The sequence below is a fragment of the Pelophylax lessonae genome, assembly GCF_965119305.1.
Source record: "Pelophylax lessonae genome assembly, chromosome: 4".
Classification (NCBI taxonomy): Eukaryota; Metazoa; Chordata; class Amphibia; order Anura; family Ranidae; genus Pelophylax; species Pelophylax lessonae.
The window spans coordinates 509789222-509804670 of NC_138771.1; the positions used below are offsets into that span (position 1 = coordinate 509789222).

Here is a 15449-nt window from a genome sequence, read left to right on the forward strand (position 1 = left end):
CGATATGGCTGCAGGTGGTTGCAGGTGTGAAAACAGATGCGATTCCCGCACCCGCAGCCAGACGCATGGATGTGAACCTAGCCCCACAGTTTAGAGCTAAACAGCATAAAGTTCTGGTGCTAAAATGATTGCTCTCACTCGTTAGTGGAGATACCTCACCTGTGTGATGCAATCACTGTTTCAATACAGTATGTGTACAGTCCCTACTATCGCATTTGTGAGCACAGGGTTAAAAGAGTATTTTACATTTTTTTTAAATATATTTTATCATTTATTTTTAATTTGTTTTTTACATTTTAATTTCCTTTTTTTTTTTCTGTTTCATTTGTTTTTTATTACTTTTACAAAATAAAGTAATCCAATTTAGTATATTATTTTACATTGTTGAGGCAATCAAGAACAGTAAAGGCATACAGTAGTACCAAAATCGAGGGATAAAAGTATGGTCCCATATCTCAAATTTGTCTTTAATTTTTTTGATTCAACTTTATTGCTATCTCAAGGGATGAACAACATCTGTTGTCATACTTGCCAACTGTCCCGTTTTTGCCGGGACAGTCCCGGCAAATAGGAACCTGTCCCAGGTAATTTACTCTGCCGGGACTGTCCCCGCAAATGCACTTTCACCGAAGCACTTCCGTGACACGTGATTGCGGGGTCGCGTGACGTCATCGCTCGGGTCACCTGGCTCAGTGCAGGTCTGTATGAGCTCCCGCTCACATCCTTTCCAAAGCCCCAGCCCTGACACACGCGCCTGCCGTTTGGGAGCAGCTGCTGTTGAGAAGGTACTGACTGTGATTTCTTTTAAACATACATTTAATGCTGCAATTAGTCAAAATACAGAGTTTTATTCACATCTAAAATAAGAAAAGAGCTTTCTGTGTCTGTGATCCAGCAGCTAATAGATTCCTCTGTGCTGAGAATGATTTAATTATAAAGGCATACTCAATAAAGAGAGAATTGCAGGGAATTGTGATGAGAATTTTAAACTTTAGGCAGAAGTAGTGAAGCTGAATGGGAGAATTATTCCAACTCTGCTAATTTGGCCTTAAGTTTGAAATTCCCTTTTCAGTTTCCTGTAATTCTCTCTTTATTGAGTAGAACCTGTAATCTGATGATAAGTAGGCGGAGATTAATTACGGGGAGTGGGCGGAGCTTCATGGAAGTGGGCGTGGTACATTTTCAAGTAAGTAATTGACAGCTGTGCTGTAAAGTGTCCCTGGAAATCTTTTTCAAATATTGGCAACTATGTGTTGTGATAGCAAGAACAGTGACAGGTACTCTTTATTGAGAGATCTGGGTCCAGGGAGTCTCCAAACTATGGTCCTCCAGTTGTTCAGGAACTACAATTCCCATCATGCCTACAGTAGTCATGTCCATGAATGTCAGGGTTTTACAATGCCTCATGGGATGTGTAGTTCTGCAACAGCTAGAGGGAGGTAGTTTGAGGATCCCTGCTTCAAACACACAACTGAATCTGGAAGTGATATAATACACGTCTCTTCCGGGATCCTTTGTCATTGAAGAAGGGGGAAGAATGGATGTTCCTCCTTGTCCTCTGTCTGCAACTGAGTGTAGCTGTCCTAGGCTCCCCGGTGGAACGGAAGAGACTGGAAAAGGCAGCAGGTGGGGAGGGGGGAGGGGGGAGAGGGGGCCCCTTTTGAGCCACGATCCCGGTATAACCACTTGTTCTCAAGGACGTACAGGTATGTCCTCAGAATGGACATGGTTAAGCCCACGTTCACATTGATCCGGTTTGACATGCGATTTGACACGCCGGCAATTTCACCGTCCAAATTGGTGCGACACCGGCTTTGCGGCGCTGCACCGATTCCTAAAAGTAGTTTCTGTACTACTTTTGGCGACTTTTATAGACATCTGTGCAGGAACCCGCACAGGTGTCTGTGAAATCACCCCCAAAGTCGGACTAAAATGCTGGCTTGAAATCATGCGAGTTCAGCTGAACTGCGAGTTCTGTCCGATCTGCGTGCCCTAAACCCGGAACTAGGCAACGATGTACAGGTATGTTTTTTTTTTTTTTTTTTTATAAAATTATATTTTTATTTAAAGAAAGTACAATACAGTAAGAAAAGAAACATTGCAATCATCAAACAGTGAGGGTAATGGTGCCTCCGGAGAGAACAAAAAAAAAACATGAAGTAAGTAACATCAAAAAGCAGAGTCCGATGTAACACAGAACTGTAAAAAAACTTGTGTAAAGCTACATACCGGCAATAAATACATAAATCCGAGTGGGAACCAGATTCAGGTAGACTCCGATGAATGTAGATCCCAATCACTCCAAACAACATTAAATTTATCAAGTTCATCATGCACAGTTGCCGTCAGGGATTCCATCTCCCGGATCTCCGAGACCAGGCGTAGAAAAAAGGATTTATCCGGGGGTGAATGCTGTAGCCAACAAAGTGGAATAGCCCTCTTAGCGGCCAACAGGAGGAAGGAAATCAGTTTATTCGCGGGTCTGGAGATACCAGGAAACGGAAGGCCCAGTAAGTAATGCAAAGGATCAAGCGGCAAATGTAAACCCGTAATAGACAGAAGCCCAGCCCATGTGAGCTGTGACCCTGGGTGTGAAAACTGAAGCAGCGACAACTCCGGCATCTTTGTTTGTGTTTTTTTTATTGGATTTAAGGGATTTAAGGGGATGAGAGAAGGGAATGAGTGGGATACTCCTTTAGGCTCCAACAAATTACATTCGGGACTTTGCTTCTGGAAAATGGCCGTTGGCGCTTCCTTGACGCCATCCGGCGCCAGCCAATGCTCTAACACTGAGAACACTCTGTAAAACAATGGGAGTGCTGAATCCTCGACTTGTAGTCCAGAAGATCAAGGACTGAGAACTGTAGAACTTCTGACACTGCTGTACTGCAAAAGTCACTGAATACTTTCCCCCGCCTTGCCTGGCTTGAGGTAGTATGATGTAGAATTCTATATGGCTGTAACTTTAACTGACACTCTCTGTACAATTCAGGGCCCAACTGCAGATGCCCCCTTTGTAACTTCAGGGTCCTCAACCTAGGTACCCCCTTCACAGCTAGCTGACACTGGATCCCAGAACCTCTTCCGGAGTGGTCCCCTCTAACTTCAGGCAGACCCCCAGGGTCAATCCGCAGTACTCATGACTTGTGTAGGCTTTCCTGGGACTGGACCCCTCTCTCTCTCCGCAGGCTCTCACCGGATCCCCTCAGCTCAACACAACACTCTCTCTGGATACTCAGGTGACACCCTTTCCACCTTCCTCTGACAGGAGGAGAGACAGCTGCACTCTGCTTACTGGGACTCTGCTCCCGCCAAAGACACTGTGCCACGCACTTCCCTCCATACTTATACCCACTCCCAGAATCCTTTGCAGCATAATCTACCTTCTAGGGTAGTTACCATCTGGGATGTGTCCCCTGATTGGGCTTCCCACACTGCCCTATGAGAAGCCTCTCTCAGGAGCCAGTGGGGATACTTCTCCCCTCAGCATGCACATCTGGAAGCCCTGACACCCTAGCTAGAAAATCACAGCCCTGCTGTTAGGCAGACAAGGCCCACTATACATTTACCTAGCACCTACCTGTAGGGTGCTACATTTATGATACACAATGCTTTAGCAAACTAAATGTCGTCCAGTATTGGTTTTCATTTTTCTTAACTGCTTGCCGACCGCCCGCCGCATATATATTGCAGCAGGCTGGCTCTGCTGTGCGAATCGCCGTACCTGTATAGCGACCTGCGGGAGCGATTCTGGGGGCGCGCACGCGCCCCCATTAGCCAGCGGGAGGCTGATTCACGGGGCCGGCGACTGCCATTGCCGCTGGGCACCCACGATCACTCACCGTGAAAAGAGAACAGCGGTCTGCTGTTGTAAACAGCAGACCGTTGTTCTCTCAGGAATCAGTACAGAGCACCTGTGATCCTCCTATTTAGGATCACAGGTCTCTGTGTTGATTCCAAAGGCCATCCCCCCCACAGTTAGAAAACACCCCCCAGGCATACACTTAACCCTTTGATCGCCCCTGAGCTAACCCCCTCCCTGCCAGTGTCATTATTACAGTAACAGTGCATATTTTTAGCAATGATTACTGTAGTAATGTCACTGGTCCCCACAAAAATGTAAAAAATGTCAGTTAGGGGTCCGATCTGTATGCCGCAATGTTGCAGAGCCGCTAAAAATCGCAGATCGCCGCCATTACTAATAAAAAAAAAATGACATTAATCTTTCCCCCCAGTTTGTAGACGCGATAACTTTTGCGCAAACCAAACAAAATACGCTTACTGGATTTTTTTTTACCAAAAATATGTAGCAGAATATAAATTGGCCTACAATTTTGAAAAAAATAGATTTTTACATTTTTTTATTGGGAATGTTGCATAGCAAAAAGTGAAAAATATTGTTTTTTTTTTTTTTCTCAGATTTGTCGCTCTTTTTTTTGTTTATAGTGCAAAAAAAATTAAAATTGCACTGGTGATCAAATACCACCATAAGAAAGCTCTATTTGTGGGGAAAAAAAGGACATCAATTTTACTTTTGGGTACAGCGTCGCACAACCGCGCAATTGTCTGTTAAAATAACGCAGTGCCAAATCACAAAAAATGGCCTGGTCATTAAGGGGGTAAAACCTTCCAGTCCAGAAATGGTTAAAGCCATTATATAAAAACAGATAATAATAGATTACGCTTTTATGTCAATATCCAGAGCGATATCCAGAAGAGTAGGTATATTGTAGACAGTGACAAAGAGAGGAATGTGACGCAGGAATGTGACAAAGGACAACACCGCAGAATTTTAAAATAGATCAAAAGAAGACATAACGAGTTGGCCCTTATCTTCCGCATGTCGTCCCCTGTTCCTTCCTATGCATGCCTCTCCGCAGAGTTTATTGCTTGGCTTTCTGGCATTTTAACACTGCCAAGTTTCCAAGACAAAATTAGGAAGACGGTTTCCGAAAGGGAAGAAAAACTAGACAGGTCTGTGTGAAATTAGACAGGCGCAGAATGCAAGTGGAATAGAAACTATCCAGACTTTAAACCAGGCCAGCTGCACATGGGAGATTCAGAGAAAAAGTGTCTTTTGCATTAACAGGTCGATGTGGCGAGCCCTCTGAGTTGTTTTATAGCAGCTGAGAAATGTTTGTTGCCCATTTATTAGGCTACATGGCCCTCCGCTGGTAGGGGTTCATAAAGGAGGCCATATAAAACATTATTTGTATTAAGAATCATGACATAGCTCACCCCCAACCATGACAAAGACAGGAATTACATAGAACACCCTTTCAGGTACCCAACAGCCCCACTCCTATCTGGAAGGGTTAAATCAGTGGTGGTAAACTCTAAATCTGCTGCATTATGTCCACAGTCTCTGACAATCTCTTGTATTACACCTGTAGTCTTTGACTATATCCTGTTGTGTGTCTGCTGTCTCTGACAATAAATATTCATTGAATTTCACATGTGGCCCTTTACTGATGTTGGGGGACACACTTAAACACCCTTTATCAAAAACGTTTACATAGTTACATAGTTACACTGGGTGAGTGCCGATACCTCCTGCAAGAGGCTATCTCACCTGTCACATGTAAGCACTTGCAACAGGCTGATACTTGAAACACTTGTGTCATCATACCATATTAACTCTTACACTGTTGCCTTCATACCCCAATGTGCTTTAACTAACCCACACTGTAGACTGTGTGTACCGGTTACTTGCATTACACCCCTTGAGTAACTTCAGACTATGCAAATGTAAAGTTTCAAAAGCTTTACTAGAAAATCTCAGCATAATAGTTCCAAAACAATGTGCACAGTCTTTTCCCTAAACAAATCCCTAACTCAGCCTTGTAGCTGCCCCAGCATACCTACACAGGCAAGAGTCCTTTTAAAGTCCACAGCGGCAGATCTCCAGAGCCGGTCTTCTTCGGGAAGTGCTGAAAGCAATCACCCTACATGGTGGAAGTGACAGCAGGCAGGCTTGTTGTCTCCAGTGGAACTGCTCCCCCTTCTCTCTTCTCTGTAAGCAGCTAGCTGCTGTGGCTTGTCTGTGTCTTCTCTTCCCATGCAGTCTACGTCTGGGCAGAGCCCTCCCCCCTTTTTATACTGTATCAGCACAGGGAAAGAGGCAAAGCTTAGCAAAAAATGCGGGAACCCAGGTTATTCTCGCTAGGGCAGCAGCTGTCTCAGTAACCAGTGTTTCATTCTGCTTACAGGTTGATATCATGCCATACTGTATTTAGGTACATCAAATTTTCTTAGAAAAACAAAAGATATGCTTTTTGAATTGAAAGCCCCTTGTCCCGTTTCAAGTTTTATAACTGTACACCCTAGCAGGGATGGGCACCAGTGAACCAGTGCATGGGTTATTTTTGTAGAAGGTGTGCTGTCTTTTCTTAATGAATGAAAAAAAAAAGCCAAAAGGCGCCTATCCTTAAAGTGCTGATGTAAAGAAGTTTATTTTTTACACTTTCCTGGGCCCCTCTGGAGTATTAGGCCCCTGCGGCAGCTGCCCATTCTGCCCCTATTGTAATCTGCCACTGAGTGTGACTATTCTGAAATTCAATAAATTCATGTATTTAGCCATCAATACCTGTCTAACTTGTCCTATGCTAACCGCTTTCTTTGTATCACTGGGGAGCTTTACCCTCTAGGTGAACACAAAACCTCATTTTTGTATTCTGAAATTAGCTCTGCAGCAGTTTTAAGGGGGAACAGTGGCGCTCAGAATGAGAGGGAGTTGACAATCACTTTTTGTTATGGTCTTTATGCAGGGTGTCATGGATCTTTAAACCCAGATCATTTCTACAGTAAACAAGCCAGGAAAAAAAAAATTAATCAGCTTGGTGCCAAGACAAATTCTTCCTGCCCCAAAGTACGTTGCTGGCAAGCAGGTCGTCCCCAGTGAATGGTGTCTGCAATTGGCAGGGGGAGAGCATCAAGACATTGTGCTCTCAGTCAATGCAACGATGCTTTTTGGCACTGTAGCAGAAAAGGGTCAGAAAGCACTTTTTTTTCACACTGCTTTGAGAAGCGGCTTTGTGAGATGTGAACTTTTCCCACTGCCAGTGAGCGTGGGCTAAAAAAGAGATGATTACTGACATTTCTCTCTGTCTTCCTGGGACCTAAACCGTTAGACTGCTTACTGGAATAGACCTACACTTTTCTGTTTTTTGGGGTTTTTTACACTTACAATGGGGAAAAAAATGATTTGATCCCCTGTGGATTTTGTAAGTTTAACCACTTACAAAGAAAGGAAGGATCTATAATTTTTTTATCATAGGTGTATTTTAAATCATAGAGACAGAACATCAACCATAAATCCAGAAAAAACACATAAAACAAATGCTATTAATTAAGTTGCATTTCAGTAAGTAAAAAAAAGTATTTGATCCCCATGCAAACATTTTTTTGGCTGTCTCTTGACAACTTGAAGTTTCAGCTCCCTCCATAAATGTTCTATAGGATTAAAGTCTGGAGACTGGCTAGGTTACTCCATGACCTTAATGTGCTTCTTCTTGTGCCACTCGTTTGTTGCCTTGGCAGTATGTTTTGGGTCATCCATGACTAATCCATGACCCATCTTCAGTGTTCTGGGTGAGGGAAGAAGGTTTTCATCCAAGTTTTTACAATACATGGCCCCGTCTATTGGCCCATCCATTAAGCAAAGTTGGCCTGTACATTTAGCAGAGAAACAGCCCCCAAGCATAATGTTTTCACCTCCATGCTTGACTGTAGGAATGGTGTTCTTAGGGTCATAGTCAGCATTTTTCTTCCCCCAAACACGACAAGTCGAGTTAATGCAAAAGGGCTCAGTTTTGGTCTCATATGACCACAGCACTTTCTCCCAATCCTTCTCTAAATCATTTAGATGTTCATTGGCATGACTGTACACGTGCCTTCTTGAGGAGGGGGACTCGCCGTGTTTGGAGGAAGAAAAATGCTATGACCCTAAAAACACCATCCCTACAGTCAAGCACGGAGGTGGAAACATGATGCTTTGGGGCTGTTTCTCTACTCAAGGTACAGGTCGATTTTGCCGCATTGAGGGGCAATGGATGGGGCCATGTATTGTAAAATCTTGGATGAGGACCTTCTTTCCCCAGCCAAAACACTGAAGATGGGTTGTGGATGGGTCTTCCTGCATGACATCGACCCAAAACATACCACCAAGGCAACAAAGGAGTGGCTTAAGAAGAAGCACATTAAGACATTAAGGCCATGGTCTCCAGACCTTATTCCGATAGAAAATTTATGGAGGGAGCTAAAACTTTGAGTTGCCAAGCAACAGCCAAGAAACCTTAAGGATTTAGAGAAGATCTGTAAAGAATGTGTGGACCAAAATCCCTCCTGAGATGTGTGCAAACCTGGTAACCAACTACAAGAAACGTCTTACCTATGTGCTTGCTAACAAGAGTTTCTCCACCAAGTCCTGTTTTGCTTGGGGATAAAATACTTATTTTACTCACTGAACTGCAACTCAATTTATAACATTTGTATCATGTTTCTTCTAGATTTTTGGAGTGATATTCTGTTTCTATCATTTAAAATACATCTATGATAAAAAAAATTATAGACCCTTTATTTCTTTGTAAGTAGGCAAACGTACAAAATTTGCAGGGGGATCAAATAATTATTTTCCTCACTGTACATGCTTTAGATTTAGGGCCTTTTCACAACAGCAGGTGCGCAACGCACTGCAATGCTTACTTTTATAAACCTTTTTTAACTCCTTGCTGCTGGTGGGAACAGGCCAGTAGGAGGGGCTCCCATTCATTCCTTCACTGTGATTGGCCAAACAGTGAAGAGGTAATCTGGGTCCCATCCTACCAGCTTACAATTGTCACTAGCTTACCATGAGCTGTCAGTAACAGTTTGGTCACAGTTCTGATTTCCACAGAATAACACAGTAAAGTGTCGCTGCTCGGCGTTACGGTCCACCCGCTGTGTTGCTGCATATATGCGTTATATTGTCATAAAAGGATGTACATTTATTAAAAGATAAGTTCACCTTTAGTAAAAAGATAATAAATGCACGTGATTTTTCAAGCAAAAAATTAGCATTTATTATATTTTTTACACTGGAGCCTGCAAAGCATTGCCCCTGTGATCAGTAGGTGACGGTGCAATGCCAAGCTTTTGCAGAAATTCTCTGCCCTACTTCTGTACGGGCAGACAGTTACTGAGCTGCAGGAAGTGTCAGTGAACTACGAGGGCAGAGATCAGCGCGCTTATAATTCACGGAGAACGACAAAACATCTGCAATGGTGGCAGATGAGATTTGTAGTTCATTCACAGATTTCGATGATTGAATGACGCAGCTAGGCAATAGTTAAGATATGATCATAATCATTGATTGCATCTCTATTTCCACCATGTAATCTTATAATCTGATCGTTCAAAATACAGTCCTATTAATAAAAAAAGTATCTCACTGTTCCCAATCGATGTAAAAAGTTTAATAATTTTCCACACCGGCTGATTGCCTCAGTTGAATCAAATCCAATAGAATTGAGCCTAAATCAATTGGAAGGCAGGATATTAGGGTTGCACCAATACCGTTTATTTACCGGCAAGTACAAGTACCAATACTTTTGGTCAGGTGGTCACCAATACCAAGTACCGATACCTTTTGTGTGCAATTTAAATACACAAAAAAAGAATGGGCTCAGAATGCACTGAAAGAATCGCATGCAATTTGAACAGGAATGCAGTGTTATTCCTGTCCGAATTGCATGCGGTTTCATGCACCATTCCTGTGTGAACCCAGGCTGAAGTCACTATGACTAGTGATTTTAAATGTAATTTCATTAATTTTTTTTTTTTCTTTAGAAATGTAATTTTTGCTGCAGCATGTTCCATACATGCTACAGATGCGCCACATTACAGGCAGACTAAGGGGACCCCCCAGGTACTATATTTAAAGGAATTTTTCATTTTTATTGTTGCACTCTAAGCATCAATAAAATCACCGTTCCTGTAAAAACGATAGTTTAAAAAAAAAATTTGCATTGATACATGTCCTCCAGGGCAGTATCCGGACCCCCATACCCTGTTTATTGCCAATATTATTGCATATAAGCCTTCAAAATGTGGACTGTTGATTTTTCAAGTTTGGGTCCTATACACTTTTTATTAGGGTTTGCTGTTCAGGTCAGAACTTTTTCTCTGTTTGGGAGTTCTGGTACGAACCGAACAAGGGGGTGTTTGGCCCATCTCTAGTTAGAAGCACAAGAAAATTTAGATGGATTTGACTAATAAATTAAAGCCAAATTTCAGCTAATATTTTTTAAGCATTACAACTGTTTTTTTTTTTTCTTTTTTGACGATGATTTTATATAACTGAAGTTGATCATTGCAAGCATCCCTGTCAGTGTAAAATGGTTTGTCTAAAATATCTAACTGCCACATTTGATTAACAGCTTGGGCGGTTAAAGGAAGTTAAAAAATAATAGACTTACTGGCCAGATCACCAGGTGAAAATAAAGCCCCTGCACCTAAGGACAGGTAGGCTGCAACATAATACATTTTTGGTTTTGTGTTTACAAAAGCTTTAACCACTTGTCCCATGTAAATATACTGCAGGAGGGCTCTGCGTTAAAGATCACATATAAGGAGTGGTGTATTTGGATTTTGTGCTGCCCTAGGCAAGACTAAAATTGGGCGCCCCCCCCCCCCCCCTCCTTGGTAAATTTGCCCCACCCCTCCTGTTTAATGGATGTGACTCCTTCCAAAATTCAAAGACTACAAGTCCCAGCATGAACCCCTGAGATCTCATGAGAGTGGGGGTGAGAGGGGGGCTAAAAGAGAGGGGGGATGAGAGAGAGGGTGAGATGAGAGGGGGGGAGGGGGGGTTTGGAGAGAAAGGGGTGAGAGAGGGAGAGAGAGAGAGAGAGGGGGAGTGGGAGAGAGAAAGGGTGGTGAGAGAATGAGAGTGTGGGAGAGAGAGAGAGGGGTAGGAGAGAGCAAGTGGGGTGGGAGAGAGAGAAAGAGGGGTAGGTGAGGAGGGTTGAGAGAGAGAGGGAGGTGGGAGAAGGAGGGGGGTGGGTGAGGGAGGGCTGTAAGAGGGGGGGGGGGTGGGAGACTCCCTAACCCTGCATGAAGTCCCTCCTGTGCCCTCTCTGTGGGCTCAACTTGGCAGCTGCTTTGGGCCCCACGAGCACTAAGCGCGAGAAGGAGGAATTTAAATCCTCCTCCGCTTTAAATTATGGGGAAGGGCCAGGGAGTCGCAGCCGCGACATCACTGGTTGCTAGATGCCAGGCGGCTCTAGCAGCCAGTGGCCAGCAGAGTCTCAGGTGGAGCTGGGGGCAGCTTTTTTGCCGCCCCCCTGCAAAGTGCCGCCCTAGGCCTGTGCCTTGTTGGCCTAGGCCAGAATACAGCACTGCGTATAGGTACATGATCCAGCATTTCCAGGTAGGAGCATAGAGGCTCTGTACATGGCGCCGCGATGTGGCTGTTTTTCTTTTCCTTAATAAAATCTCCTAATAAAACCAGCACACATTACAATTGTTAGGCATACAGTTAACCCTTTGATTGATCCTAAATGTTATCCCCTTCCCTGCCAGTGCCATTAGTACAAGGACAGTGTATAGTATTAGCACTGATCATTGTATTAGTGTCACTGGAGATGTAAGTGTCAGTCAGTTCCCACCCAGTGTCAGATTGTCCGCTGAACTTTCACAGTTGCTGATCACTGCCATTACTAGTATAAAAAAAAAGAATTCCATCGTTTGTACACGTTATACCCTTCACATGTAGCAGAATACAATTTGACCTAAATTTATGAAGAATAATTAAAAATAAAAACTCAGTGATGATCAAATGCCATCAACAGTAAGCTCTATTTGTGTGAAAAAAAAATATATAAATTTAATTTGGGTACAGTGTTGCATGACAGCGCAATTGCCAGTTAACCACTTTCATACCGCCCGTCGCAGTTTTATGTCGCTACTTTGACGTTATTATGGCAGCAGATAGCTGCCATAACCCCAGTATTTTCTGACAGGGCGGGCGGTCCTCTTTCATATAAAAGTGGCCCCAGTGGCGGATCCGCCGCTTCCTAGTTGTTTTCCCTGCTTACCGGAGCCGTCGGTAGTGGGGAAAACGATCCGGTCCTTTCAGGTCCTAGGCTGGAAGTTGAGTGAGGGCAAAATGGCCCCCACTCGACTTTATGGCCTTGTAGGACCGGAGTGACGCCATACATCGCTTCATCGCAACGGCCTTAAAGGGCCCTTTTTTTTTTTTTTTGCTTTTGTAGATGTGAGATCTGAGGTCTTTTTGACCCCAAATTTCACATTAAAGAGGACCTGTCCTGCTTATTTCTATTACAAGGGATGTTTACATTCCTTGTAATAGGAATAAAAGTGATCAAAAATTTTAAATCGCCCCGTCCCACCAAGCTCACACACAAAGGAGAAGGCAAATGCAAATCGCGCCCACATATGTAAGCGGTGTTCAAGGTATCGCCGCGATCATTAGAGCGAGAGCAATAATTCTAGCCCTAGATCTCCTCCTGTAACTCTAAACTGGTAACCTGTAGAAATGTTTAAGCGTCGCCTATGTAGATTTTTAACCACTTCCCCCGGGTGCACGTCATATGACGTCCTAAACTTTGCGGGGGTATACCGGGATGATGCCTCTAGCTAGAGGCATCATCCCGGCACCGTGGTTTGAAGCCGACGGTCGGCTTTCCGTCGGTACCGATCGATGCGGCTCGGGAGCCGCTCGATCGTTACCCGGGGGGGCGGGAGGGGACGTCCCCCCCCCTCCTGCCGCCTTCCGCGGCTTTTACCGGGTCTCCCGTCCCACCGGGAGCCCCGAGCACCCAGCCGGCACATCCGCCGGCTGGATGGAGCCCCGATGAATGCCGGAAACGGCATCGATCGGGTCTCCGATGACGTAACCCGGAGGCGGCGTCCATGACGTCACTTCCGTGTTAGTGTGCTGCAAAACGGCGGCAAATTTGAAAAACGGCTGTATGCAAAAACGACGTTTTTGGTGTTTTGCATACAGGGAAGTGTAGTGGAGGGGTCGAGGGTCTTTTAGACCCTCGATCCCTCCATAAAGTGTACCAGTCACTGCATATTGCTGTCACAAGGGATGTTTACATTGCTTGTGACAGCAATAAAAGTGATCAGATTTTTATTTTTTTTTTTAAAAACTGTAATAAAGTTAAAAAAATAAATAAAATAAATGGGGAAAAAAAAAAAAATTTAGCCGCCCCGGTCACCGTTAGCTCGCGCACAAAAAAAAACGTATACGGAAGTCGAGCCGCGAATGAAATCGCTGTTCAAACCCCACATGTGAGGTATCGCCGTGATCGCCAGAGCGTGGGCAATAATTTAAAAAAAAGAGCTACACTATAACTCTAAACTGGTAACCGTTAAATAAATTTAAAGTGTCGCCTATTGAGATCTCTATTGACCGTAGTTTGTCGCCATCCCACGGGGAGGCGCAATTTTAAACCGTAACATGTTGGGTATCTATTTACTCGGCGTGACATCATCTTTCACAATATACAAAAAAATGGGATAACTTTACTGTTTAGTATTTTTTAAGTGCAGTGAAATGAAATTTTTCCCAAAAAAATGGCGTTTTAAAGACCGCTGCGCAAATATCGCGTGACAAAAAATATTGCAATGACCGCCATTTTATTCTCCAGAGTCTTTGCTAAAAAAATATATATAATGTTTGGGGGTTCTAAGTAGTTTTCTAGGAAAAAATACTGATTTTAACTTGTAAACAAAAAGTGTCCGAAATAGGCCTAGTGGTGAAGTGGTTAAGTAGCAATGTTTGTCGCCATTCCACGAGCGTGCGCAATTTTGAAGCATGACATTTTGGGTATCTATTTATTCGGCATAACATTATCTTTCACATTATAGAAAAGAATTGGGCTAACTGTTTTCTTATTTTTTAATTCATACAAGTGTATTTTTTTCAAAAAACATTTAGTTTGTAAGACAGCTGCGCCAATACGGTGTGGCATAAAGTATTGCAACAATCTCCAGTCTATTCTGTAGGGTCTCTGTTAAAAAATATACAGTATATAATGTTTGGGGGTTCGAAGTAATTTTCTAGCCAAAAATACTGATTTTAACTTGAAGCAACTAGTATCAGAAATAGGCCTGGTCCTTAAGTGGTAAAGTAGCGCAGTGCCTAATAGCAAAAAATGCCCTGATCGCGAAATGGTAAAACCTTCCGGGGCTTAAAGCGTAACTCCACTTTTTTTGGGAAAAAACATTCCCCTCTGGGTAATCTATGTACACAGCAAGGCTCATAATAACCTTTTCTGCAGATTCCTACCTCTTGTTATTCTGAAGAAATCCCTGTTTGTTCCTCTGTGCCTCTGTGCTGAGTGGGTCTAATGGGAGTGGTTTCATAATTATAAATTATGCACCTGCAGAGCACTAATGAGGAAAGCTGCTGGGCCTGCATCCCTTTAGACGTGTTTCTATTGTGAGTATCTCACCAAAAATGACATTTTTGTTGCACGGGATGCCTGAAATTTGACTTGTATCTTAGGCAGACTTCTGGGAAAATCAGTGAGCCAATCACACAAGCAGGAAATGATGTTTCAGGGGGGCATTCTGTACACATTCTGTAGAACAACTACAGGTAGCCATATTGCATTTTCAGAAAATGACCGGGCTACAGATTGAAAAGGAAAGGTACTTTTTAATAACATTTAATTACAATACTGTATGACCTGTGTTGCAATTGTATACGCTATATTGTTTTTTCTTTGCTATTTTATTTTCCCACGAAAGTGGAGTTACCCTTTAGGTGGTTAAGCCATGCACTGCCCTAATATTGTGCTTGAAGTTTCAAGCAACTCTATGAAAACAGCAGAAAAACACATAACTTGTATCTGCCAAAGGATTTTTAAAGGAGAGGTATAACCAAAGTTATTTTGGCTATGCTTCTGAGTATTATGAGTATTCCCGTTCGGGTTTGCTTCCCACTGGGTCTGTTGTGTATTGCTGGACTTCAGTGTTTTCATCATGCTGCACATACCCACAGGGACACTAGTCCTTCTAAACCTACTCTATCAAAAAAGTTTGGGTGGGGTTGGGCTTTAATTTTTCTGTATTATTACTTGTGGAAACTTTTTTATACATGAACTTGGTGTGTTTTACACATCTCTCGTCAAGTGTCTGAGCAAATTAGTACAGCTGCTTGTGATCTGAGCAACACTCACCTGCTCCACCCGAATTTCATACTCCTTGTTCACTTTCTTGCTTCTGAAATACTTGGCCCTGTCGGGAAGGAAAACGACAGATAAACATTAGCCTGGCTTCCTTGTCCTGTTGAAGTCATGTTACTTGCCAACGTGGTGATAGATTACAGAGAAATGTTATGTAACCGCAGGTTTAAAGGGACCAGTTTATATTCCACAACGTGCCTCTACATCAGATGTTAGGATAACGGGCGGGCAAATGTGACAGCTTGTTTCCTT

At 43.3% G+C, this 15449-nt stretch overlaps 1 protein-coding gene across 1 annotated transcript in view; it reads right to left on the reverse strand.

Annotated features, from left to right (window-relative positions):
* SYN3 (synapsin III) overlaps nt 1-15449 on the reverse strand; it is a 594890-nt gene that overhangs the window by 424951 nt on the left and 154490 nt on the right. The window contains exon 3 of the mRNA XM_082255354.1: nt 15192-15249. Within this exon, the coding sequence (XP_082111480.1) occupies nt 15192-15249 (58 nt within the window). The remainder of the gene's footprint in view (nt 1-15191; nt 15250-15449) is intronic.